The sequence below is a fragment of the Ischnura elegans genome, chromosome X (assembly GCF_921293095.1).
Source record: "Ischnura elegans chromosome X, ioIscEleg1.1, whole genome shotgun sequence".
Lineage (NCBI taxonomy): Eukaryota > Metazoa > Arthropoda > Insecta > Odonata > Coenagrionidae > Ischnura > Ischnura elegans.
Window position 1 is genome coordinate 42023285 of NC_060259.1, and position 27146 is coordinate 42050430.

Consider the following 27146-nt stretch of genomic DNA (forward strand, 5'->3'; position numbering starts at 1 on the left):
TATTATGAATACACTAATGGTGGGTAACGAATCACAAACTTTCGTTTTCTTTGATGGAGGAAACTACCCAATTGTAACTGTTTCATATCGTAATATGACATTGTCTTGTGTCTATAATCAGTTCAAATAAAACCTTCTTAAGATTTACATATGACTTGATTATTTTTTTATTACAATAAAAGTAAAGGTATCTTTTGCACTACCCCTAGAGTTTTATCTGCATACACTACTTTATGAGTTGGAAACTTGGAATTTTAAAAAAGGAGCATCAAATGTACCTGAAATTTGATACTATTTTGCATATATTCCATTATATTAGCTTTGCATCTATTTTTGAAAAAATCTATGCATATAATTGTCTGATGCGACGCTTCACTTGAATTGATAAAAGGAAGGAGCAATGCGGTATTGGAGTAATGTTACAATTCATGCATTGCCATGAATGCCTCTAGATGAGGAAATTTATGTGTCTATCAGCATTCAGCCACTTGGTTTGGGGTGATGTCATGATGGAACATCACTTAGGATGCAATGAGAAAACTTGCTGTGCTCAATCCACCTACTACTGAAATGCTAACAAAAAAAAAACTCCCTCTACTAAAAAACTTTTTTGAAATCTATTCCAAGTGACTGTTAATAATAATCAATGGCTCCATCTCAATGAGATTGATCTTTGTTTACTCCTCAATACCTTTAGTAAGATCCAGGCAATAATTAAATATGAATATTTGAAAGAAAAGACCCAACTTAACCAATTCCCACATGAAGTCATAGAAAAAATGTCGTAGCACCAACAATGCAAAATACTGTGCGAAAGATCCACAGAGAAAAAAATCATTCACCTTGACCGGGATTCGAACCCGGATCCCCCGATTTCCGGTCGAGTGCTTTAGCCAGTTAAGCTACCGAGGCGTCATTTTTCCCTGTGGATATTTGCGGACACTACCGGACAAGGTGTTTTTCTCTGTGGATATTTCGCACGATTGTGCATTGCGGGTGACTCCCGTAAAAGTTATCACCGTGGCTAGTCCCGGTACACTTTAAAACCAATGCAAAATACCACTGCACCACTGTATGCTCACTATGATTTCCGATGTGCAAAGCAGAGCATAGTTCAGAAAGAATAAAACATTTACAAAACCAATCTCCAACATTCTATAGAATCAAAACAAGTAACTAAAATAGCAACATTGGCAATGATGAGTCTAAATTTGCCTTTAAAGTCTCAAGAGACAGGTTTAGGTGTAAGAGGGGATTTAAAGTTTATGGTCGGGCCCTACGGCAGATAAAAGTAGTGAAGCTCCCTGGAATCCAAACTTTCCTTTCTAAAAAAATTCTAAAATATATATTCCAATTGATCTCTACACTCGAACCTTTATCTATTAAGAATTTCTTTAGTTTTTTTCAATGTCTCATTTTTAACTCTCGGCCACTCCCCCACTCCCGCCCATTTTTTTTTCAAAGAGGATTACCCTCGCAGCCCCATTTTCGCCGAAAAATGAGAAATGCAATCTTACGGGGCCGATGGTTGGAGCAGTGCAGCCCCAGACGCAGCTAGTCCGTGCGTTGCCACGGCAACCCTCCAGACCGGCGCCCTCACATTGCCGCCCACGGCGAACTCCGTAGTTCACCCCCCTCCGTCGGCTTGGGACGAACCGTCCCTACTCGTCCACCTAGCAACGACAATGTTTGCAAGGCTGATGCAGCACGAAAGCCAGAGAACCCCGACGTCTGGTCCCACCAGACAACCCAGCAGCCGGCCTCGATTCCTTATGTCCTCGGCGCCGCAACGTCTGAAGTCGACCGGCCAACTCTCGCCCCCTTCCCGCCACTGCTTACACATTGAAACAACTCTTACAGGCGTCACACATCTAGCGATTTACAAACAATATAATGAGCGGCCAGATCGTATGACATGGTGGATTTAGTATAGACGACAGGAAGGCTGGCGCCGAAAGGGATCGAAAGTTCGGTCGTCCCAACTGGTATCTTCGTGACGCGCATCGTGGTTTCACGTGCATTTCCTTTCCTATTCAACGTTGGGCAAGGCAAAATGATACATACAATTACAACGAAATATAACGCTATCTGGAAAAAAATGATTATGCTCGCGTAAATTCAACAGTGGGTGAAACAAGAAAATCCATCGGATTCAAGAAATTTATCGGTGAAATAGTTTTGGCATTTGTTAAGACCTGTCCGAGACTAAATCAAATCGATTAAAAGATGCTTGAGAATGGTTATATAGTTTATCAGATTTTCAATCCTCAAATTGATAATGCATGCGCATACATCGCGACAATGGGCCATGACAACGAAATAAGCAATCACTGAATCGCAATTCCTCAACCAACAGGTCGTTGATTGTTAAAAGGATTGAAACTACACAAATTTTCACTGGCCACATACTTGATCTACATAATTCGTAATCAACATTTAAGAGTCAGAGCCACAACAAAACTTACTCGAATTTTCCAAAACATCCCCTTGGACGTCTGTATCTTGGCTGTGTTTTCTAATGAGGCTTTCAGTTGAAGCTCAAAAATAGGCTGGAAAAAGACGACAATGTAAATAATATGCTATTACTCAACTTCAATCAAACTAAATCTGTTTCAACGCTCACCATCTTCAGACAATGCAGTGGGATTTCTTATGCAAAAGAACAAGCAGGCTCTTCGAGCAGAATGCGCCCAACAAATCCAAAGGCACGACCGACTGTGACGACCAAACCACCGAACTACGGAACTACCATGCCAAACTTGACATTACTACAGTCAATTGTTTTAAAAATAGGAGAGGATGAGGATCTTCCGTGCAAATGAACGAATCCCAACGAGTCATGTGAACGTATTCAACAAGTCATATGAACGTATTTAAGTGTGGGTAATTTTAATGAAAATATAATACGCAAGTAAAATAGCTATTTTGAAATTAGTTTTTGTACCTCATATGTCATATCTATTCCTAAAGCTGCATCCTCTTCTCCGACTGCTCCTTATACGACTTCTAATTCTGCCCTGAGGATCTGATTCCACCAATTCTTTCGGGTCGGAACATAGTTCGATGTACCTTTTGAAAACTCATCCGGCATTTCTCTTTTTACGCATGCAGTCCAAAATATTCTATTTAGACCTTCGCGACATAATTTTCTCCTCTTTAAAGTTCATATTTCTGAATATCAGAATAATCACCTAAGATAATAGGGAATTCTTTCTTTAATGTGAGGCGCAGGACCGCCTATATATGGAGACCTTTGAGGGCTAGAGGGTTCTTTTCTCGCCCCTTTTCCCACCTTAAATACCAGTAATAACCGCTAAAGGTTTCTTTGGCCTAGGGCACACTGCCTCCCCCTGCGAGCGCCCATATTCTAATGCCGAACTTTAATATATAGCCTTTAACTAGTACATTAGCTCTTATTGAGTACCCTAGTGAAAATTCTCTATAGAAATTTTTCCTATTGCAATTTGACAATGAGAACTCAACCATTTTCCTATAGGAGTGCGCGAAAATGTGGAGCGCTTCACGATATTGCGTGTCATCTATGAGCATGGGCCATGTAAGCATAGGCGGATCTAGGGTGGGGGGGGGGACGGGGGCACATGCCCCCCCCAGAACCTAAAAAATTATGGAAGATTTTAATAAAGTCCCATTATCATTACGTTCGTCTTGTATTACGAGGTATCCTTGTGCCCCCCAGAATAAAATCCTGGACACGGCCTTGCATGCTTGTGCCCCCCCCCCCAGATAGAAATCCTGAATCCGCCCCTGCATGTAATTCTTCTCGGAAACGTTCCAACTTTCATATAAGTATTGCCGATGCGAGTACGACAGTATTAAGATAAAGCACCGATATTTAAAAACGCGAAACCGGGATTTAATTGTCATCGGGAGCTAACTTTGGTCGATCTAGTAGAACATAAAAAGTGGCTATAGTAAATTTCTTATCATCAACAATTCAAACATACTTCAATAATAGTCTACCCTCTGTCATTGCTAGCATTCCTCGTAGTCATACCAGCACTAGCTGTTTTCTACATGATACCATTAAGTAAATTACCTTTTTTCTTGCTCCCCCCTTTTACCCAAAATAACATCATGGTGACACAGTGGCAGATACAGTAAGCACTCAAGGGGGAGGTGCAAAAGATATATTGAGTTGCCTTTACTTTTATCGTGATAAAAAATAATCAAGTCACAGGCAGAGTAAAATAAAATTTTAATTAAAGTAATTATACACATATATAAGACAATGCCATCTTATGATATAAAAAAGTCACAATTGTGGTTCTGCAATGTTTGGCAATATGGCCGGACCCGCAAGGGAGGGGCGTGCGCCCCCCGCGCCCCCCACCTGTATCCGCCACTGTGGTGACACTTGTGGAGTAACTTAAGAAGCACAAACTCGCATTCCAGCATCGTTCAGCAGCGTGCTGCAGGCATGCTTTGCACATGCGCTGTTGATGAGCTGCAATTGCATGTTTTGCCAGCGCGTTGCGAAAGAGCGCTGCACAAGCGCTGTTACCGCGCTTCATTGAAACGGAAACGAACTTGCAGCTGTGAAACCCCTGTGCAGCGCTGCTGCAGCTATTTGTGTTTACAGGGTTATGTGAGTCCAGCCCTGGCAGTGATTGGAATACATCAATATGATTCAATACATCTTCACAGATATGGTTCTAGTAAGTCAATATCCTGGTTGCTATATTTGTACATATTTACATGCCTTATATCTTGTTCGTACTTTATGTACAAGATCATTGGACAAATAAAGATATTCTATTCTTTCTATTGCAACAAGATTTGTCTCTGGAAGGAATCAACCCATACCCAAAAAATATCTCAGCCCTAGCTGTCATTGCATCTGTTATAAGCCTTTTAACCCTTTCCCTACTAATGATGAAATCATGCGGCAGGACGTTTCTTGACCTGGAAGACGAAAGCCAGGAATTTTCGTTGGAGATTTTTCTACGCAAGCAATCGAATGCCAAAAATATGTATCCTTGCTCTCTCTTTTTTATGATGGTCACGGGTTTGCGAAGTCTTAGTTTCCACACCCAACAAAGCGAGACTTAGGCCATACCCTCGAAATCCGGGAGCAGGCACCTGGACCCCTCATCTTATATAACCCCCCTTTGTTCTACATCACCATATATTGTAAGCCTCCACTCAATTTCTCTGCTGCTGACATTGTCCATGCCTCACTTCCACAGAGAAGCATACCCCACATAAAAGTTCCAATAAATTGTTTCCTTACTTCTATGCTTAAATTTGCTCCTATAACTTATAGATCTTCCTTTCGATGGTATGCTCTCTTTGCCGGGGTTATTTCACAAATAATTTCTTTCATGCTTTTGCCATCCACATTTATTCCTTTCAAATAACAGTATTTGCTCTCCTCTTCAGTTTTTGTATCCCTATTTTCATGTACATCTTCATTTCCTCTCTTCTACTGCATCTTAGTTTTCTTTGTGCTTATTTGCAGCTGATGTCTAACCATAATTCCAATATTTCTTCTAGGATATTCATTCCTGAGGCCTTTTCTTAACACATTCCGTGCTGACCGTTTTTTGAAGAAAATGCCCTGTGGCTGACTTTTTGGCAAAAATTTGTATTTTTTTATTATTATTTTAACGACGTGATCTTATGATTTGTGATGCCTGGTACATGTTTTCACACTTTTTTTTTCCAAAAATAACCCTTTATTTGTTAAAAATTTGAAATTAAAATTTTCTAAGTATCCTGTCAAACTTGTGATACCTTCCTGCAACACACCTACATGTTTCCCATTTTGCTTTGCTCTTTGTCAGTACCGTAGCGAAAACCCGTTCAGACTATCACTTTCTGGAAAAAACTAATGGAAATAGTAATGCAGCTAACATTATTTTTTTAATCTGGAAATGATACATTTAAATACGATTTTAAATGCTTTAATGCACTAAAGAAAATATTGCGAGTATTACCAATATTTCCAGCAAAAGTGTTGCCTATGATGGAAAAATTATACTGAACGATATGATATCCTCTGGATAAGATTTCATAATGATATACATTGGTTTTTAAATGAAAAGGAAAATTTGTATAAACGAAGAATTCTTGCAATGAAACATATTGTTTTACAAATCAGAAATTGACCAGCATAATTAGAATAATTTTTCAGTTACTAAATACTATGCATAAAATAATATAATTTTTTAAAATAAACATTGAAATAGAAAATGTCAAAATGATCCTCCATCATTTGTTTACCATCTTCTCCGAATGCCCTTTTCCAGACACTTCTGAGTTGGAGGACCTGCAGCGCCAAACCCTTTGCTTCCGTCAACATATACAACTTTATTGCGTACCTGTAGCGCTTTCCCCTCATATATTCACTACATCCCAGCATAGCTCTCCATGGAACCATAGACTCTTCCAAACTTAGGTCACGTGAGCGGGTCACTACTTTGTCCATTGTTTCCTTGAATGCGTCTATATGGGGCTAATTTTGAATAATCAGTCGGTTAGAGGAGTGTTAGTGTCAGAGAACGTAGATAGGTTCTCGTTGATTTGAAGGGCTTGCAGAATTGACATGAATTGATCAAGCGACTTCTCTCTCCTGAAGCAATGCAAGTCATATAAAGATTGAGATTTTCAATTATTGGAGATACGGGAAATTTGATAATTCTTGTATGAAAAATAAGGCCAAAAAGTGGGGAAATTCTTCTATGGTTAAATATTTCCATCTAGTAAATTTCCTTCAGGACACGCATTGCCCATTTTATATCCTCGGATGTATATATCCTCGGGCCGGATCAGTTTCTCCGAGTTCGGCGGCATGTGACTGGGTTAGTGGAAATTGTTCTCTTAGGCATTTTTTTGTTGGGGAGGATGCCAAATAAAATGCTTGTAAGTATTTAGAATATTATGGAAAAAATCAAGTAATGAGTCTCTAATTCAAATGCTAGTGAAGATAAGGAAGGGGAAGTCTGGATATTGTGCATGGAATGTAAATAGTAAAAATAAATTGCAATGTGGAACCAGGACTTCACTGAAGTTATTGTAAAATTTATGCAAATATGGTTATTATTTCAAGCGTAGCAGCAAATAAACATAGGGATAACAACAAATTTTGCCATGATGAAATCATAGCAAATAAAATTCACTCGGAAACTTTAAAGGTATAAAAACGGAAGCATTTATTATTAATCGTAAGGATTAAAATCCTATATACATACCTGGATTATGTCCGAAATTAGGCAACCAGCTAAGCAATTTACCATGATAGCGTTAATTGATGCTAAAAATAAAAATAACAACAAGGGAAAAATATTTGTATTCTTTCTTGTAAAAACCAATTAAATAAACACAAATTAATCATTGCGTGAAAAGTCATAGAGACAGATAAAATACCTTGTAATAAAGTATCTTACCTATCCTCGTCAACTGCAAAAGGATCTTTTTTTTTTAATTCGCTTTGGATATTTGTAAAAGTTTTTTTTATGGTATCAGAACAATTGTGAGAATATGTTACTGTTTTATGCATCATAAAATGACAGTAATAATGAAATAGATTGTAATAACCAACCCCCAAAGACGTCCTTGCAGAGCAAAACCGGGTAAAATAGAAAAACACAGAAAAAATCGAAAAAAAATTTTTTCGGAGCTTTCCGCACGGCAAACAGGCGAAGAGTGGTGACTGACCCTCTCCCATACCCTAACACTGGTAGCTGGCGCTCAGGGCGGAATATAACGCAAAAGGGAGTCATGACGTAGTGTCTACGTCATCAGCCACTCGGTAGTGGCTGCCATGACGTAGACGCTACGTTATGAGCACGGAACGTGTTAAATTAAATAAATGGCTTTATTGATGTAAATGTTGAAAATTACAGGTGAAAAAACACAGCCTTGCCTCACTCTTATTCCTATTTCTTTATAGCTGGGTTCTGATTTTATAATCACTTCCCGCTTTTCGTATAAACTGGGAATGATTCTCCTGTCACAGTAAAGAAATCTAATTTCTTTCAGGATTCCAAGCATTGTGTTCCAATCTACATTGTCAAATGCCTTCTAAAGTCCACAAATGCAATGAATGTTGGCTTGCTCTTTTCAATTTTCTTCTCTATGAGCACCTCCAGGGCAATATTGCTTCCCTCGTACCTCTGCTTTTTTCTGAATCCAAATTGGTCCTCATCCAGGTACCCTTCTGATCTTTGTTCTATTCTTCTATAGATGATCCTTGTCAGTATCTTTGATGCATATGTTATCAGACTTATGATCTTTATAGCTCTCCGCTCTTTATCCCTTGGGAATTGGTATTGTTTTGTTCCTCTCAAAGACCTTCGGTATCTTGCCTGTTGCATACATTTCACTTATGATTGTGGACAGTTGGTTGAAAACTTTTCTCCTCCATTTTAAATAAGCTTCGCTGCAAAATACTCAATTATATCCACAGCTCTGTTACTGCCGCATCAAGTTCTGCTAAAAAAATTGGGGCATCCACGTCATCTCTATCCACTTCCCTTTAATTTTTGATAGCTTTCACTCTTATGCTGTTTCCTTTCTACAACTATTCGAGATATTCTTTCCTTCTCCATCATTAGGTCTTATTTTTGTCCCCTAGGGTACTACATCTAGCACTTTTCCTTGAAATCATTCCTCAATCCTATCGGTGGTCTCCATTCGTGGTATTCCCGGATGAAATATTACGTGGATCGTCACATAAAATAAGTCGGGGCTGACTGTTGGGAAGGGTGACTTATCAGGTGAGTTAATTTTATTTTGGGAGATCCTTGATGGAACAGTAACCTCTGTGAATTAAGCGATCCCGTGTTGACAGACAATGATTTGGCATCAGTGGCGCCGACTCCATGGGGCCTGAGGGGGCCCGAGCCCCCTCAAAAATTCTTTATGGTTGTGAAGAAAAAATGTGTCAGGCTTGCCGATTTTCCCCATAGTGTCCAGATATCGAGATTCGAGTTATCAGGTTTCTAATGTTGATCTCATGACTCTTCTAAAATGCTTAAAAAACTTAAAACTCACTGCTTATAAAATTTCCCAGGGCAAGATCCCCGGTTTGGGCCCCCCCAATATTTTTTGCAAGTTGGCGTCCCTGTTCGGCATATGGCAGGGGTAAAGTTGGGATATGCAGGGTGTAATTCTCGCAATACCATGAGCACTTACAGAAAAGAAATTCATTCATTCAACAAAATTTCACTGTCTATTCTGAAATCCAGTCATGAAAAAGTACAAAGTCATAGCAAGATTAAACCCTGATGAATAATGATTGGAAGTTTTGAGGTGTTAGTAACGATGAGAATGAATTGAGATAAACAATTTAAATATCAATAAATTGCAATTATTAACAATAACATCAAAGTAACACTTCTCAATCAATTTTATTGTGAAGCGGTATTCATTTTAGATATATGATCATAATTTACAACAATTAAAGAAGATCCTTGTCTTCTTTGGGATCTATGGAAGGTAGAGAAGTCCTTCCCATTATGCAGAAAACCTTTTTTATTCTTCACGATTGTCACACTACACCAGCGAGAGTAAGTAATGGGAGCGAATTACTGACGATGTCAAGAGGATCATTAATGCCGCTCGAACAAAAGAAGTCTGACGTGAATGGGGAATATGCTCAGACTCTTAACTGAAGGGTCATTACACAGGGGCAGGATTTACCTAACTAAACCTGGTGGTCCCGTGTAGATTCTGTTCCACATGCTGAGGGGATTTGGGCTAGTTGCAGGCTCTCCTCTTGTTTTGGCTCCCTCCACGCTTTGGGGACGCAGATCCGTTGCCTGGCTGCTACTTCAATTTTCCCCTAGTACCACTTTTTATTGGAAACAGGAGCCCTGAGTCCGGCAACCTCCTTCTCGATCCACTTTCTCCTGCTCTTGTCTCTCAGTGATATGCACTTTGCTGTAGCGTTCTATTATGCTGCTTCCCAAATTTTGTTTTTCAAAAAATAATCCCTACCTCTGGTTCCGTCACATGTCTTATATACCCGTCCGTGATAACTACCCCTCTTTCGTGGATGGGTATGGAGAAAAAAAAGGAGGGGGAGAACACTCAATGCCTGTGAGCAGACCTATTCCTTTTACTTTCTTCTTTCCTGAATGAGATTTTAGGCTTTTTGAGTGATCCATGATTTTTTCTACCAAGAAGTTATTAAGTTGCTGCCTGTAGTCCACTTTAATGTTTTTCCAGCTCTCTTCCACTGAATTGTTGCTCACATCCTCTCCTATTTTGTTTTCCACAGCTTCTTTAAATGCCAGCTGATGCTTATTGTCCTTCAATTTTTCAACCAGCGAAATTTTTTCATTGCTTTCTTCAATTTTTCGCATTCTAGGTGGTATTTCATCACAGCTAACGTAAGTTATGGTCTCTGTCGACATCTGCCCCAGGGTAGTTTTGCAGTTCTTCACCTGGTTCCTGAATCTTTGTTTCACAAGAATACAGTCAAATTGGAATTTTCATAAATATCCTGGCATTTTCCCTGTATATTCACATGGGATTTTTTAATAATAATACAAGAATTTATTAGTTGATCCTGACTAAATTTCTTTTGAAAAACAATCTAATTAGATGTAAACTAACATCTGGCACAGGTCAAAAAGAAGCATCTACAAGGAAGACTGACTACATAAAATGCACTCAAGCAGCTATGGAAAAATCTAAGCATGGTTCAGCAAGAAAAATTTTGAAAAAAAAAAAATATTAGCAGGCCATATACCTTGGTAGGAAATTCCCTGTAAAGCCCCAGTGTGACATGATGATACCCCAATGAGGGATTATTCCTGAACTTAGGCTTCTGATTATCTCTATTACCTCAGGCTCAAGTTTGTGGAAGGTCATTTTAACGTTGATGAAATAAAAAATTTTGTTGTATACCACCAATTTCTTTTAAGGTATAACTAGTTTGGATGAAGTGCCCTCATTATTAGGTACCTGATGATGAGGCGGCTGCATTGAGACTAGTTGTACCTTAAAATAAATTGGTGGAATACAATTGTGAAAAGTTCGAATGAAAAAGCCTTACATAGCCTAACATAAATGAAAGCCTAATCATAATCAACATGTTTTTTAGATTTGCGATTCATTTTCCAGCATAGCAAACCATTCATCGTTGCATAAGCCACATCACCAATCCCAAATCATCAAATGCAAAAGGAAGGGAATAACCCCATATAAACTAACAAAATGTGCAGCGAAACGTAGTTCATGATAGGGGTAAAAAGCTTGGCTAGGGAGTGCAGTAGCCTAGTGGGTAGAATGCTTGACTACTGGTCAAGGGGTCCCAAGAACAAATTCCACACGAAGCCTTTGGACGTCCAAAATATGCAATAACGATGAGCAATATGCACATAAATTGGTTGCAGTTTTCAATGAATGAAAATACAATATCATCCACCACAACATTTAAAATCAATTATGCTCATTATCATTGAATAACTATGCAGCTTTTGATAGCTAACTGAATCCAGTTTATGTTATAAAATTATGAAGTTATCTCGTGGAGTAAACAGAGGATGTTATTCCGAAGAGGGAAAGTCCACACAGCCTACACATATGACTAGATACACTCTGCAATGAGCAGCCATTTGGCCCAACTTGCACAGCCACTTCCACTGAGGTGAGGATATTAATTTGGAAAGAACTTGAATGTGCCAATGTTCAAAGCATAGGGCCAAGTGGCTCAAATCAAAATGATTCCCAGCTTCCAGTATGGGCAACCTGTGACCAGTATTCTGGGGGAAAAAAATCAGGGGCATCAATAAGAAGGGTGTAAGGGGGCCTGGTCCCACAAAAGGAAGAAAATAGAGAAAAATAATGTAGTCTAAATTTGCTTAATGAAATTTGCACAAGGGCATGGCCTTGGCATGCAGGAATACCTGTCATATATATTACTAGCAAAACGCACTCATTGAATTTCAACGGAAGTGTAAGGTATGGCTTTACATTTGCTTAAGCAGTGGTTTACTGTTCCTGGTATGCTTAGGTAAAAGTATTTTCACTTTTGCACATGCTGTGAATGCATGTTTACGCCTTGTTGCTACATTTAATTTCTAATGATGAACTGGAAGAAAATTTGCTAAATTTAGATCTAAAAATGCAATTAGAATAAAACGAAGTGCATATACATATTGAAAAAAACTGAGCAAACAGTTTTAAAAAAATTTAGTGAAGAGTTCTCGGGATCGCCACTGTGTCAGGAACTCCATAGCTGCCGACGTTTCAATGTCCGACTCAGTCATCGTCCTCAGGGCTGTGAGTGTCGCGTGAGAATTTTGACTTGCTTATATACAGTCACTCTGGTGGTCAGGTGACTACTGATTGGCTGTCGTCAGCGGCATGCTCTGATTGGCTGGCGTGATGGTTTTGCCAAGCCTTTTGGATAGTCTTGAGCACAGGCTTCCAAGTGCTGATCAATGCATATCCAGAATCTCTGTTGACTGTTTTCTTGGCCAGTCTAATTTCAACAGACTCTTGGATGAGTCGATCCCAAAAGCCATTGGATCGGCAGAGCATCTCGGTGTCGTCAAACTTAACTGTATTTTTGCATTCCATCCAATGCTCTGCGATGGCTGACTTTTTGGGCTGTCCTCTGCACAGGTGGCGCTTATGTTCTTTGAGCCACGTAACTATAGTGTGGCACGTCTCACCAACGTATATCTTCCCGCACCCACATGGCACTTGGTAAACGCCAGGTGTCTTCAATCCCACCGGATCTTTTACTTTGACGAGCATGTCCCGGATCTTTTTCGGTGGTTTGTGGATGACCTGTACGTGGAATCTCTTCAGAATTCTCGCCACTTTCCCCGACACTGAAGAGATAGAGGTAGACACGCCTTCGCGGCTGGTTCGTCTCTTTCTCCATCTTCTCTCCTTGAGTTGGTCTTGGATAAGGACCTTTTTCCAATCAAAGCATGCAGCTGACGACAGCCAATCAGCAGTCACCTGGCCACCAGAATGACTGTATATAAGCAAGTCAAAATTCTCACTCGACACACACAGCCCCGAGGACGATGACTGAGTCAGACACCGAAACGTCAGCAGCTATGGAGTTCCTGACCCGGTGGCGATCCCAAGAACTCTTCACCAAGTCCATTTGCCGGGAAAGCACGAAATCTTTCTTCAGTTTTTAAAAAATTTCTTCTTTCGAGTTATCATACAAACTTTCCTACAATATCTTGAGTTAACATATAAAAACAGAATTAACTTATGTAAATGAAAGAAAAAAGGTAAGCTTGGAACTCAATGCTGTTCATATGGGAGTAAAACAGTTAATATTATTGGGGTGTTAACAACCACAAAAACTGTTTCTTGCTTGCTAAATTCTTTTCTTAGTAAGCCTATACATGAAATAAGGAATACATACTGAAAATTTTATCCCTCTATCTTCAGTAGTATGAGCTGTGCACTGATGCAGGAGTGAATCAGTCAGGATATGCTACTTTCCATAAGAGATTGTTGTATAAATTATAATGCGGTAAAGCCCAGTTAAAATTTTGTGGCACCTGCACAAAAACCTGTTTAGGGACTAGGCCAGTCCATTTTGATGAATTGCAGGGATGAAGAGGTGTGGGTGAAGGTGACTATTTTCCTACGGGACTCCATCGAGAATGCTTGCACTCGGTGCCAACCACCCAGCACTTACAGTAAGATAAACAGCTTGAAATTACTCATATTGGGTTGGCCACCATAGTGACCCTAATTTCCATCATTTTTTGCTGTTATTTCCTCATGAAAGTACCAAAAAACTCTTCCTTATTACCTGAAAATACAAAGTTTAACATTAAGTATTGTAACGTCTGATTTTTAAAAGTTGTTATTTTGGTTGTGAAGGGTTTGTTTGGAGAGGGGGGATTGTTGAGTGAGATGTAAAAAGGAGAGGTTTTGTGGAGGATTTTGGAGATAATAGAAGGAAATAAAAAGGGTTCTGAAAATTAATAGTCTTACGTTACAGTATGAATGAATAGACCATTTTTTTACATGGCCACATGTAATGCAGCATATTCACCACTACAGGTCCAAACCACTGTTATTATATGATAGCAGCAATGCAAGCATCCTCAATTCACCTACTGTGCTCGCAAGCATAGAAGGTGGAAATTTGAGGGAGTGCACCCATTGCTCAGCTGTGGACTTATAAGTAAATGGCTAAGTCACATTTTGCTACATTTACTTCGAACTGATTTTTCATGCTGAGGGCTCCAAAGCATTGACAACCTATATTTTACATTAGGAGGACGTCTTGAAGAATGTTGGAGATTGTTTGTCAGTGATGTGAATATTTCTAGCTTCATGTACATTCCTCTCATGAAGATGTCGTATTTTTCATACTTAGGAGTGCACAGTGATGTAAGTCATGAAATAATGAATGTAACTTACAATCAATCATATTACTCAAACATATGCAATTTTCACTCAAACTCAAAGAAATCTGAAATATTTGGTGATTAAGGCCACGAAGTATGGAAAGTTACTCTATTAATGGATGACGTTTGAGTGACAATTCCAATTTTAGGGTCTAAATATTGATCTAAATTGATTCAGATTTGCCATTATCTCTGCAAACAAATAACTGGGATCTTCAGGCGAAGAAAAAGTGAGTAGCATTTGACTACAGAGCAGTGAGAGAATGTGAGTCAAATGACCAATACCTGTCCATCCAGGCGAAGCAACCATTTTAAAAATTCCTACACGCAATGACAGAAGTTTCTCTACATACATTTATGATATGAGTAAAAATAATCACAAATTTTGAGAAGGATAAAAAATGAGCAGTTAAATTTTATTTTGAATATGACACATGGGTAAAAGTGAACCACGTGTCATGTCCGTCCAGCAATATATTTGCCCGTCTCCGTTCACCAAGGAGTAGTTTCCTTTAAGTCACTTCTTTCTCATTTGATAGGATGTAATAACCACACCACTCAAATATGATGGTCCAGGAAGTTATGAAAAAATTCTATGGCATTACTGCCTTCTTGAAGAATTGAGTTTGAAATGGAATATGGGGCATGACCTAGTGTATTCACAAAGAAAAGGGAATATGTATTACTACTATCTATTATATGAATGAATGAGTTTGTTCTGAAAGCATAGAAGTCAATTCACTAGGACTCAATCACTGAATTGACAATGGATCAAGAGATTCTTTTGAAATTCTCATACCTATCTCTTCCATATTGGCAAAAAATATTGGAGGGAAAGATCACTTCTTTGTCTTGATGGGTAGCAGAGTAATGGGAGTAATATTTCCTTCAATCAGGTAATCTTCCAGACTAAGTGGTTTAGTACTCACCATTCTTTGTTAGTAGCTGAAAAGTTCAACGAGTGAAAATTCTTGCTTCCACAGATGATTGTAATAGGCACACTGGCCTAAATTGCAAGGAAAATCTGACATGGATCAAGAAATGTTCTGCAACCTAATAAGCTTCATTTCAAGGGAAAAGCCTTGAGTGAATTTATTGTTTTATCAAACTTTGAGATTCTTTACAGAGATTAATAAAACATTTAAGTGAATTTTGGTAATCCAATTTACAAATTCCAAATTTTTCAAGGTAATTTTTATGAGATTTAAGCATACGTACTGGCCAAAAATAAATACAATCCCATATGTGACAAAAGCTTTCTCCTTCAATAAACAAATAATACATTACAATAAAGGCTCAAAGTGGACTGGTAAAGCTAAAGTAGTATTCAATAAAACAATGGATTCTCTAATTAACTACGCCACCCCGGTACAGAACAAAAACATTAAAATTTCATCTCATCAAGTATAACAACTTTGATAACAGTAAAATAAAACTAGACATTTCCAACAAATATATAATGATATGAATTCATAATCATATTTTACTTCCAAGGGATTAATGAACAAATAACATAAGACTTCTAAGCAATGGACAGCTAGAGTAAAAAGTAACAATCTTTAAGGTACATTTACGAAAGACATTTATAGCAGTCAACTTCATTAAAATCTATGCATTAAGCTGCACATTTTGACATAATTCATAACAATTGTCAAAATACAGTGAACAACCACAACATGGACCACCGACTCCAATGATGAGTCAAGAGAGGATATATTCAGAGAAATAAAAATATGTATTACCAAGACCTGTGTTGAGTATGTGACTTACTCTAAAATAAATTATAACAACTCATGCAATAGGTTATCCACTTTGAGCAAAGGCCATGTCACATAAAAGCTCGTTTTAACACATAGGATATGCCTTTTGAAGCCAGAGACTTATAGCGTGAGATTTTCATAAAAATACCAAGAAAAACCATTGTCACAACACATTTGGATAACTGGGTCTACATTTAAGGGTAACATTAACCTCAATTAAAAACTCACATTTCAAACATTAGTGATAACAACTAATCCTTCAAATACACTAGTCATATTATTGTTATGAGAATATGGAAGCATGAAATGGCTAAATAAAAGTGTCAATCCTTTCATGCCCTCCTGTAAAGTAGTATTTGCATAGATGAAGAGGAAACAAAGTGAAACACTAATTTACAGTTTTATAGGAACACATTTATATTCTTTCCAAGATCACAACACATAGTCTACTAACAATCAAACTTTAAACAACCAGTATGGAATACAAGTTACTAGGGAACAAAATTGGACAATGGGGAATGAAAGACAAGGAACAGTAAAATGGCAAGTTTGTACCAGTTTGATGGCCATTATTGTACAGCCATAGATATGACATCGGAGAGGAAGGATAAGAGTGAGTTAGTCAATATTGGCTAGTCTGCCTTCATAATTTTCAATGTATAAAACATCTATATTTCTTGCTACACCTGCAGATTGGTTAGCACCCGCAGTTGTTAACATATCGGTCCATTTTCACCCTCAAAATGCAACCTGGTGACTCATGAAGAAAACAAACACTAGTAAGAAAAATTCCTCATGTACACCATAATGTTGGCAATCTGTACAACGTAACTCTTTTATATGATATGAATATGTGTTTAATATTATAGCAAATTGCTACTTCCTCTACTTACCACTTTAACAAGCCATGGATACATTGAGAACTAGTGCAATTCTGCAATTTCATTTGTGACAGTGTGACCTTGAGCTGGGATCACAAGGAGTTTCCTCTGATAATGACTTGATTTCCTAAAAGTGAAATGGACGGTTCCCACTGTAAATCGTCGTCCCAGTTCATAAGGCAAGCTGTCAATTATTTAAAGTAATGTTGTGATGCAATAGTCTCAATATGAGAATCTTCAAACGGAACACCTGCATACCATACATTGATATTATTTGCTGCCTCACATTTTATTATCTATTAGGGTTTGAATCATCATGTCTAAGAGTTCTCCAGGAATCTGCACAAGCTGCTCACCAACACCACTACTCTAATGCTGTATTTTAAACAGCAATGATTGGACAAAAAATTTAAAAGCTACGGCAGTGTTTAATTCTAACAAGACGAAGAAATATATTTACAATAGTAAGAGAGAAAAATACATGGCTCTATTACAAGATGAAGGAGATGATCTCAATTCAAAAGAGCCCAATAATTTAAAAAAATATTGAAAAATTCCACTTTGCACCACAATTTTCTGCAAGTTGCAAAGGAAGATTATGCTCAGCTCTGTGCAGAAGCCTAGAATTGAAGAACTCCGGAAATTTCTACATAAAGGGAAGCATTCATGTCACTGTACTATCCACAATAAACGATGATAGCCTAAAGAATTTGGTAGCACTAGCTCTTAACATAAAAGTATTCACATTGAAAACAGGTAAAAACACAACCTTGATGCCTAATCATGTAATACTGTGACAGTTATTTTCAGATTGACTAACTATGCTCCACATGCACTCATATGATTGGCCTTCTAATGTATGAAAATTTTTAACATTTTAAAAGGTAAAAATTGAGTTAGAATAGTACATTGTGCATTGTAATGTACAGTGTACAATTTTATGAAAAACTGTAAATATAAAACAATTCCATAAAAGTGAACCGTGGATAACATATAGAAATATGCAAAACAACTTGTTTACAAATAAATTATCCTTTCTTCATGACTCGTGGAAGAGATTTCACTCGTGAATAGATTTTGACACTGAGATCCAGTCTCAATATGCTTGGGGAATGCATTATTCAATGCATCATTTTCATGTGCTGTACAATAACTGCCAGCACCAAATACATATAAGACCTCCATCCAAGGTTTGGGAAAAATTTCAACACTAAATATTAACCAAGTTATCACCCTCATTTACCCTGTGCAATTTTTGTTCAACAAGTTTCTTTCAGCAATAAGTACCAATATCTTATATCAACTGCATCACCACCAATTGATTTTTACAAGAGTTGACAGAAACATCTCTAACAAGAGCTTATTAAACAAAAGCCATCTTTCATCCCAACGATTAAATTTTAAAGACATATTACAAAGCTTAGTATAAAGTTCAGAATACAACAAAAACACAATCATTATAATCACAACTTTTGACTTCAGCAAACAATCAAACACTTTCACTCCCCAATACCTGACATTGACAATGCACGCATGAGTTGGCAATAATAGCATCCGATAAAAGTTATTGTTTACGTTACTGTTCAGCAAAATTCCTTAAATATAACCCAGCAACTCTCATCAGAATCCACCAAATCCTATATCCATTCTATCTTGCTTTATTCGATCAAGAACGTGATTCTGAAGATAACCAGGCTGAGGGTAGGGGGGACCATTGGAATATGGTGATGGGTATGGGTAGTTAGGGCTGGGCATATGGAGTCCATGCGCAGTGGGTGCATAGGGAAAGCCTCCGGCTGGTCCTCCTCCATAGGAGGGTGGTGCACCAGGAGAATACTGCCCATATGGATATGGCAAAGCTGACGACCCTGGAACACTGCCCATGGATGGCGGCAGGCCAACACTGCTGCCCGGCACTCCCATACCCCCACACGCACGGTCCACCATCGAGCCACCCATTCCACCACCACCCACTATGCTGCCCCCCATGGGGCTTCCACCACCACCAAACATTCCCCCACCAACACCATTGGCGCCCGGCATCATGTGACTCCCCATTGCATGCGAGCTCCCCATCAAATTCGAGTAGGAGCTCATGGATGAGTTGATGGGGTTGTAGTTGGATGCAAGGCTTGTGACAGAAAAAGAACTGGGAACCTGATTAGGGACTTCATGGGGAACAGAAGCACTACTGTTTGCCAAAGAAGTGACAGAGAAGTTCATGCCAGCACTGGTGTGATGCAAGCTGTAACTATTGGAAGTGCTGACGGAATAATTTGCACTCGCACTAGTGTAATGTGGGCTATAGCTTCCAGCATTGCCACCACCTGCGCCACTATAGTGAGGTCCACTGGGGTAGCCACCCATGTAAGAGGACTCATCGTTGTACTGAGAGCCAGAGGGATGACCGTGGTCATATGGCTCAACGCTTCCACCATTCACAGCGGAAGGATGCGATGGTGTTTCACCATCAGCAATACTCGGTATTTGGTCAACCAAAGATTCCAGCCCAGATAAGCTCTTGGATGAGACATCTTGATTTATATTTCTTTTAGGATTGTAATCTGTAGCTGACCCTGATGGATATCCTAAAGCTGAATTGGTTTCTGATTCCGTAGAAAAATTACCATAATTTTGATAGTTCATGCCAGAATTTTCATCCGGCGGAGTGGGACTGGGAAATCGACACTCATTCTGACCTCTGACGTTGTCACCTGAATTCTCTTCTTTCACAATTCCTGAGGAATTTTGGGCACCATCGCTCGTGTCCTCTGGCATGCTGGTGGGAGGCTCAAAGTCAGGAGGGCCAAGGCTGGGAGAAGTTGGAGGTGGAGAGCCCAAATTATGCTCTGAGGATATTGCTGCACTTATCTCCGATGAAAGATCTGAGTGGGTGAATGGCTGCGATGGGGGCTGTGGAGACTGGCTGTAGCGAGTGGACTGCACGGGGGACTGGTGGTAGTTATGGGAGCCTGAAGACGGGGACCGAGAGGGATTTTGGGAGCTATATGATTGAGACTGATTGGTGTACGCCGGAGAGAAATTCTGCTGGCAAAAGTTTGTCGGTGATTGTATAGGAGGTGAGAAACAGTTTGAGAGGGTCATGGAGGAGTTGGTGTGTTCAGGGATGCCGTTGGACATAGCACCACTCTCTTCCGTCTTCACCTTCTTAGGCCGACCCCGTTTCTTCTTTGGGGCATCACCCATCTTGTGAGGTTTCAAGGCTGCTGTCTCTGGGCAGGGCTCCTTCTTCTCCTCCACACCCTCAACCTTGATCTTCTTTGGTCTCCCTCGCTTCTTCTTGGGAGGTGGCTGATCCTCCTTCTTCACTATCGCATTGCTCAGATCTGTCAATTCACCATTGCTAGGGAGTCGGCCATACCCATAGAAACTATGGTCCTCCTTAGGTTCATCTTTGATTTCAGGCTCAGTATAATTTTTCAATTTTGCGTCGTTAAAAACAACCTCATTTTCATCCAGATCAGCTATCATGCCATTCAAGTAGTCCCGAAACTTTTTGAGAGCAGCATAGAATGGCACCTTATCGGCTGCTCTGGGAAGTTGCGCACATCGAGCACTTGAAGACGGCATCACCCACATATACTGAAAGTAAATCACATTATTCAGTATTAACTCTGAACAGTATTAGCATTAACAAGGAGGGCAAAGGTAGAAATAATATTTATGGATTATACGATTGATGGAGTTGGATTTACAAGAAGAAGCTGTATAGAAAGAACTTTCCATTGAATATGGATAATATTAGAGCCATAAGGCATACAAAATAAGGCATATGAAAACAACTTAAAAAAATAATAGATTCTGAATCTAACTGCTTATGGTGGTAAAAGGTACAAACCTAAAAAACTGGAGGTTGTGACTTTAAATCTATTAACCTACTTAAAAGAGGTTGTACCTCTTTTAAGGCATAAATACTAATGAATCAATGACTGACTGTAGAAAACTGTAGATAATGGTGACTGTAGCAACTACTCTCTTGTACTAAATTTGCGTACAAAAATAAACAGTCCTAATTTATTTTTAAGATAGTGCATTTACAGTAAACTCTCAATTATACAAAGCAGGATATTACGAAATTTTCGATAATAAGAAGTGAAATTATGGTCCTGGCGAAATGCCTATGGTAAATTTAAGCCCCAATTTGATAATATGAAGTTTTGATAATACAAAATGTTTTGGAATAACAAACTTTGGGCTCAGTCCCCAGGAGCAAATCTATCAAAAGGATATCACCAATGATATAATACTTTACACACAAGCCGATATTGAGGGCGAAATGGCTCCTATATTGCCAATTTGAACAGGATTTTGACGATTCTGTGCATTAAGTTTTCACGTAATTACCTTGCTATTTATCCACGAGGAAAGAAATGTCTGGCTGTCTTTAATCCTGGAAGCGTTGAATGGTAAGGTATGGACTTGAACTAAATTCATGAGAGAATGTGCGAAGGGCTTCAGTCGGTGCCTAGTGAGTGTCTAAGCAGTAAACAGTGGAGTAGAAGCAGCGGCCAGGACTAGACATACATGACAGCAGTGAAGACAAAGATGAGAGTGAGGAGGAGTATCTTAAATCTTCAGCTCTATTTACCACCTATTTATTTTGCAGGCTACTCTTAGAGAAGAGGCACTTCCAACTCTAACCATGAACTTTCTTGTAGCACACCTACCCGTTCCCCCATTCCGAGAGATATTTCTTTCCAAAACCTTTGTTTGCACTCTCCCACAGCCTTTTGCTGATCTTCCTGACACCCAACTTATGCATTCCAAACCTCCCTCCACAAGCGCTTCTCCCCTTCCTTAGCATTTCCTGGTGATGACCTTGAGTGTGTCGTAAAAAAAAACATGGCCCCCAAATGTAGTCTCATGCAAGGCTGAAGGCCCTTTACCCACCCCTCTTCCTCCCACCTGCTGCACCTCTCTTTATCCTGCACCCACTTCCTAAACCAGGCATCGCCCATCCCACTCATATTTACCTCACCCCCTTGGAATGCTCTCTGACTGTGGCAGTGCATGGTTCATCTCTACCTGCAACAGGGGTAAGTTTCTAACTGGAGAGAGGCTGGAGAAGTATTTTTCATTATTGGGGAAATGAAGAGGAAAACTTTGTTCTCCGCATTCATTTTATTGGCTAAGACACGTGTTTTGTCATTTCTTGACATATTTTTAGTCTGTTCTTGCTCCCGTGAGACTAGGTGGATTAGCATGCCCTCCCACTCTGTTCACGCAAACTGGTTGGGCTACCCGCCTCGTCAATTCCGTAACTGGCCCTAATCATTTTAGCCAAGTTAGGAGGCACAAATCGCATATTGGGGAAAACTAAACGAAACACCAGCTTTTTTAAATCCATTACTTTACGTTCATGGGATTAAAAAATTGGCAATCTGCTTCATATTTGAAAAGATTGAGCCAAAACCTGATCCCAGTCTGGAATTATTGCTTATTTTTTGGTTTTTCTGACCCACTATAAACATGATCAATAAACTTGAATGATACTTGAAATATTTTAATAAAAGCAAGAATTTTCCACAAGAATTCTTGTGGAAAAGTGCCACAATATTTTATTTATTTAAATATGTCTAACTTCCACCAATTGAAGCCTGAATCTGTTGAACTGATACTTGAAATACGTCGTGTTTTGGGCTGATTATTTTCTAAATTTTGCTTAGATTTAAAATTTTGCAATGTTGGTTTCTTTCGTGAACTCTTGAAAATTATACCTCAATACCTTGCCCTTCTTAGGCACAACATAAATGGAAATATATACATATTAGCGTGGAAGGGAGAAAGAAAAAACTAAATAATGATAGAATTAAATTCTTCTCGGGTGTCTGTCCGGGTAAGGCACTCTATCCACCCCTCAGCCGACGGTTCAATCGAGGACTTCTCCTTTGTCATCAATGCCATCGATACCTAACGGGTGTGAGGTACTGCGATAATAACATTGTCTCTCTTCTTCTCTGCAGACTTTCAATAGAAATTAGTTATATACTTTGTTCTTTCCATGATACTAATTCTTTTATGATAATAGCACGACTAATTTTTAGTGCTAACATAAAAAATCTTTTCTCTTTATTAATGATACTTTGCATAGTTTTCAATACTATGGAGAAAGAAACACGAAAACTAAATGAGGTTAAGGTACATGTTTTGGGTATTATTTCTGGGAATTCATGAAAGTGAACCAATACTTCACCTAAATATGTTGAGAAATGATAAATCGTATGTTGTAGGAAAAAATTAATGTGGATAATAACGTTTCTCTCTTTACTACCCTGATAATGGAAGATGCTACTCCAGCTTTTCTCCACTAGGAACCTTGCTCCTTTCAGCATAACAGAAGGAAGACTTAATATATAAACATGGCACCTCACTCCTGGCATCCCAGCCTTGATGATGAAAAAGTCTTCCATTTTACAGGGTTCCCACTCTACCTGAACAATGATATTCACGGCTTTTTCCAGGTTTTCACGGTTATTTTTCACGTTTTCACGTTTTTTTTTAAGGTTTTCACGGTCTCAATTTTGCTAAATTCACGGTCCGTTAATAAGCCAACAATAAGAAAATCACTGGCCGTATATCAACAGAAAATTAACGTACGCGAAAAACGCCGTGAATGTTAACGCCGCAATGAAAAGTGATATCTGTTATGACGTGATCTATCGTTTGCAAAATTCAGAGCCGACTAAAGGACCAGCCCAACCGCGCTCTTGCCCGGACGCCGAATACCCTTCCGACCTTCTTCCGTCTGGACACTCGAGGTCCTTTTTTAATTCCTCGCTGAGAGATTGTTTTTTGCGCACGTTGTTATTACTGCACAGTAACCGAATTTCCCCCACCCCAATATTTCTTATTTAACGGAAAATATTTTATTTAAATTGTTTATAGAATATAATAAATTGATTCTTTCTTATTCAGCGGAAAATATTTTATGAAAATTGTTAATAGAACATAATAAATCGAAAAACAATTTCATACACCGTATTAGCACGAATCTAAGACGAACACGATTCTAAGACTACCCTCCTTTTTTGGAACTCCACTAAGGGACAATTTTTCTTTATTAATAACGATACGATTATAAAATGAATGCGGAAAAACGATCAATGCTTAATTTTTTTGCTAGATTGCCTATGTCCCAGGAAACGCAGGATTTTGGCGAGTAATTAAGAAATTCATTTAAGGTTTCAAAACAATATTTTAGATAATAACAGGAATAGTAGTACTTTATCAAGACACATACGTCATATTGTTGATTCGACCCATATCTTTTTCAAAATTCTGAATGTTTACTCTCCACTCGGCATTTACACTGCTATTATGGATTTCAGTCATATGTAAAAATTCTTATCCATCAAACACCATTTCAAGTACACGTATTCACGAGAGCAATGTGCATTTTGTGCCTAAAACAACCGCATTCGCAGGTACAGTGACTGGTTGTGAGATGGATCACGAAGGCCAAAAATAGTCAATTACTTCAATTGTTCCTGTCTAATGAATATATTTTTAATACAATTGAGGTATTGTGTAAAGCGTGAACAATGTTGCGTTAATCGTCAGCGGCACGCCCACCTGGATCTTCGCCTTCATATCTCTACTTGTTTTCTCCAGGTAGCTCACTCTACCCCCACCCCTACCGTCATGTGCTAGCGGACAACCCAAGGCGCTCTGCAATATTCACGCGCATCTAGCCCGGATTCTTTTCTTCATGTTCAATTATTTTCAGTCCATCTCTTAAAGTTCTCAATAGTTTCTTCGGAGGGGCCATGGTCGGAAGACGACTAAATTTAAACTAGTGAAAATGACTTTATTAAACCCACATGGAAAACACTCGGTGGTTTGAAGTCCAGCCACCCCGGAAAGTAGGGAACCACTCGTACGAGGTGAAGTTCGGAACTGATGCTATCGCGTACGGGGGTACGCAGAGCACACTGCAGAGGGCGAAGCGTGACCATATGACTGCGCCATGAAATTTTTTACCCTAAAGATGCCCATTCTTTTCTAATTAGCGTAGCGCCAGATGATCAGATGAATTCGGATTGTTAGTAGGGAGAAACCAAAATCCTGAGAAGATATCCCTTCGTCAGTAACTCTGACAAGTGAGACTACTAGTAGTAGTATAGCTCGTAAATTGATAACTGATAACAACCTGGTATCATGTTTTCGGAACAAAATGCCGAATTAACTGCCGTAAGCTCAGCTACGAGGATATCGCGTTTCGCCAAAAATCACCATCGTATTTTTCCATCTATTTCCTTGCTTAAAATACGTCATGTGTGGTCTCGTTTCTTTTAACGTGCAAATTACTAACATTTCAATCTAATAAAAGCATAATAGCAATTACTGAATATCATTGTTAGATATCTTTTGGGCTAATAGGTGATTCATGCAGCAGTTGACCTCCAAAAACTGGGAACTTCGAAGCAGTTAGGCTGAAAAAGGTCAGTTGGTGAGAAGAGGGGGGAGCGCGAAACACGTTTCTATTGTTCTCGTGTAACTCGATATTTTTTTCGAAGCTAAGGTCTTCGTAATAAGATCCCTGCGCGAGCTGGGACCTGTTTTTATTTTGAAGAAGAGGAAAGCGTCAGAAGGGGGGAGGCGAATGGTGAATGGAGGGGGATAAAGGTTCTTGGGAAATGCGCTAATGTTACTTTCCCACGGCACTGAGCTTCTCCCAATGGTAGTTCCATCTCTTGGAGAGGATTCCAACTACGTGCTTGTCGATATTAGCATAGAGTAAGTACTATACTTACTCTATATAGTAATATACTTACTCTATGATATTAGCCATAAATGACACATTGTATTTATTTCGTCTCATTTTCGTCAAACGATGGATGCGGGAAAATTCTGCGTCGGAACCGCGATCTTCAAACGATCAATGCGAGAAACGATACTTCGGGGAACGATAGAGGCGGGAAAAAATTAAATTGTCTATAAGGAACTTTATTTGGGACCAGAAACGGCGAACGATCAATGCGGGAACGATAGATCGAGGTTCCACCGTATAACTTTCTTTTGAAAGCGGCAGTGTAATGATTTCTTTTCTCTGCTATTGTAATACTCTGAAACCAAAACTGAATCGATCTCTCTAATCAGAGGCAAATCATGTTCCCTTCTTACCGTTGCTCTGGGAAAAATGGAACGACTATGTAGCATAATTAATCGTAGAGGGCGTAACTTGGTGGAAATCCATAATATCACGAATACAAGGATCAAGGAAATAGCAAAGTTCTTGATCCTTGTATTCGTGAGACTATGTAGCAGTTTATATCGCGATGGCATTGAGGCTTTAACGACACAAACAAACAGCATTACCTTAGATAGCACAAAGCGGAGGAACTGGATCACCACCGACAGTAAATAACTCCACACAAACTTTCCGGTTGCGACGTAAAACTGGCAAGTTCCAGGTCGACACATGCGACAATCGTGTAATGCTGTGTTGCCATAAGCGGAAATCTTCTCTCGTTTTCAGGGCCGCAATGCGCGAGAATTAGTAACGTCACGCCGAAAGCTCGCTGTCACCCGGTTCAAACGCAGGGAGCGTAGTGTCCACAGCGCATGGCAGGTTGTCAAGGCTAGCGCTCTTCCAGTCATAGGATTGAGGGTGTTGAATCAACGTTCAAATTTTTCGACACAATGGCCATCTAGATTTAGTTTCGAAAGTGGTCGCTGCAGCCAGTGGGAAGGCTAATTGGGTGGAAGGGGGACTAAGCAGTGACCGAGGGAGGGGAAATCAAGCCATTTGAGGAAAGTAAACAAGCTGATAAGAAGTGGTGTCATATTTCAGGAGGGGGAGAGAAAAGGCCTGCGCTGGGGAAAGATGTTTTTTTCAGGCAACATTCGTTCCCACGCTTTTCTGACCCATGCGACCGCAAGCGACGATGCTCGCCACAATGAATAGAAGTGCGCTAGCTACGAACGAAGATGAAAATTTCTGGGAAGGTATTATTATCAAGATTGAGAGAATTTTAAGGTTTTAAGACGAAATTCACGGCTATTTCCCGGTTTTTTCACGGTAGAGGAAATTCACGGCTAATTCACGGTTTTAAGGTTTTCACGGTTGAGTGGGAACCCTGATTTTAACATCTGCAAAGATGATGGAGCATGGCAGCCGG

The 27146-nt window shown here is 39.3% G+C and overlaps 2 protein-coding genes across 5 annotated transcripts in view; both read right to left on the reverse strand.

The window, feature by feature from the left end:
* Nucleotides 1–2756, reverse strand: part of LOC124170975 (UPF0587 protein v1g245604) — a 46253-nt gene extending 43497 nt beyond the window's left edge. Inside the window, exons 1-2 of the mRNA XM_046550069.1 lie at nt 2624–2756; nt 2466–2549 (exon numbers count right to left, since the gene is read on the reverse strand). Coding sequence (XP_046406025.1) covers nt 2466–2549; nt 2624–2626 — 87 coding nt within the window. The 5' untranslated portion in view covers nt 2627–2756. The remainder of the gene's footprint in view (nt 1–2465; nt 2550–2623) is intronic.
* Nucleotides 2757–15420: 12664 nt separating this feature from the next.
* Nucleotides 15421–27146, reverse strand: part of LOC124171938 (trithorax group protein osa) — a 92102-nt gene continuing 80376 nt past the window's right edge. For all 4 annotated transcript variants that reach the window (XM_046551384.1, XM_046551382.1, XM_046551383.1 and 1 more), the window contains one exon: nt 15421–20607. In XM_046551384.1, coding sequence (XP_046407340.1) covers nt 18625–20607 — 1983 coding nt within the window. In that variant the 3' untranslated portion in view covers nt 15421–18624. The remainder of the gene's footprint in view (nt 20608–27146) is intronic.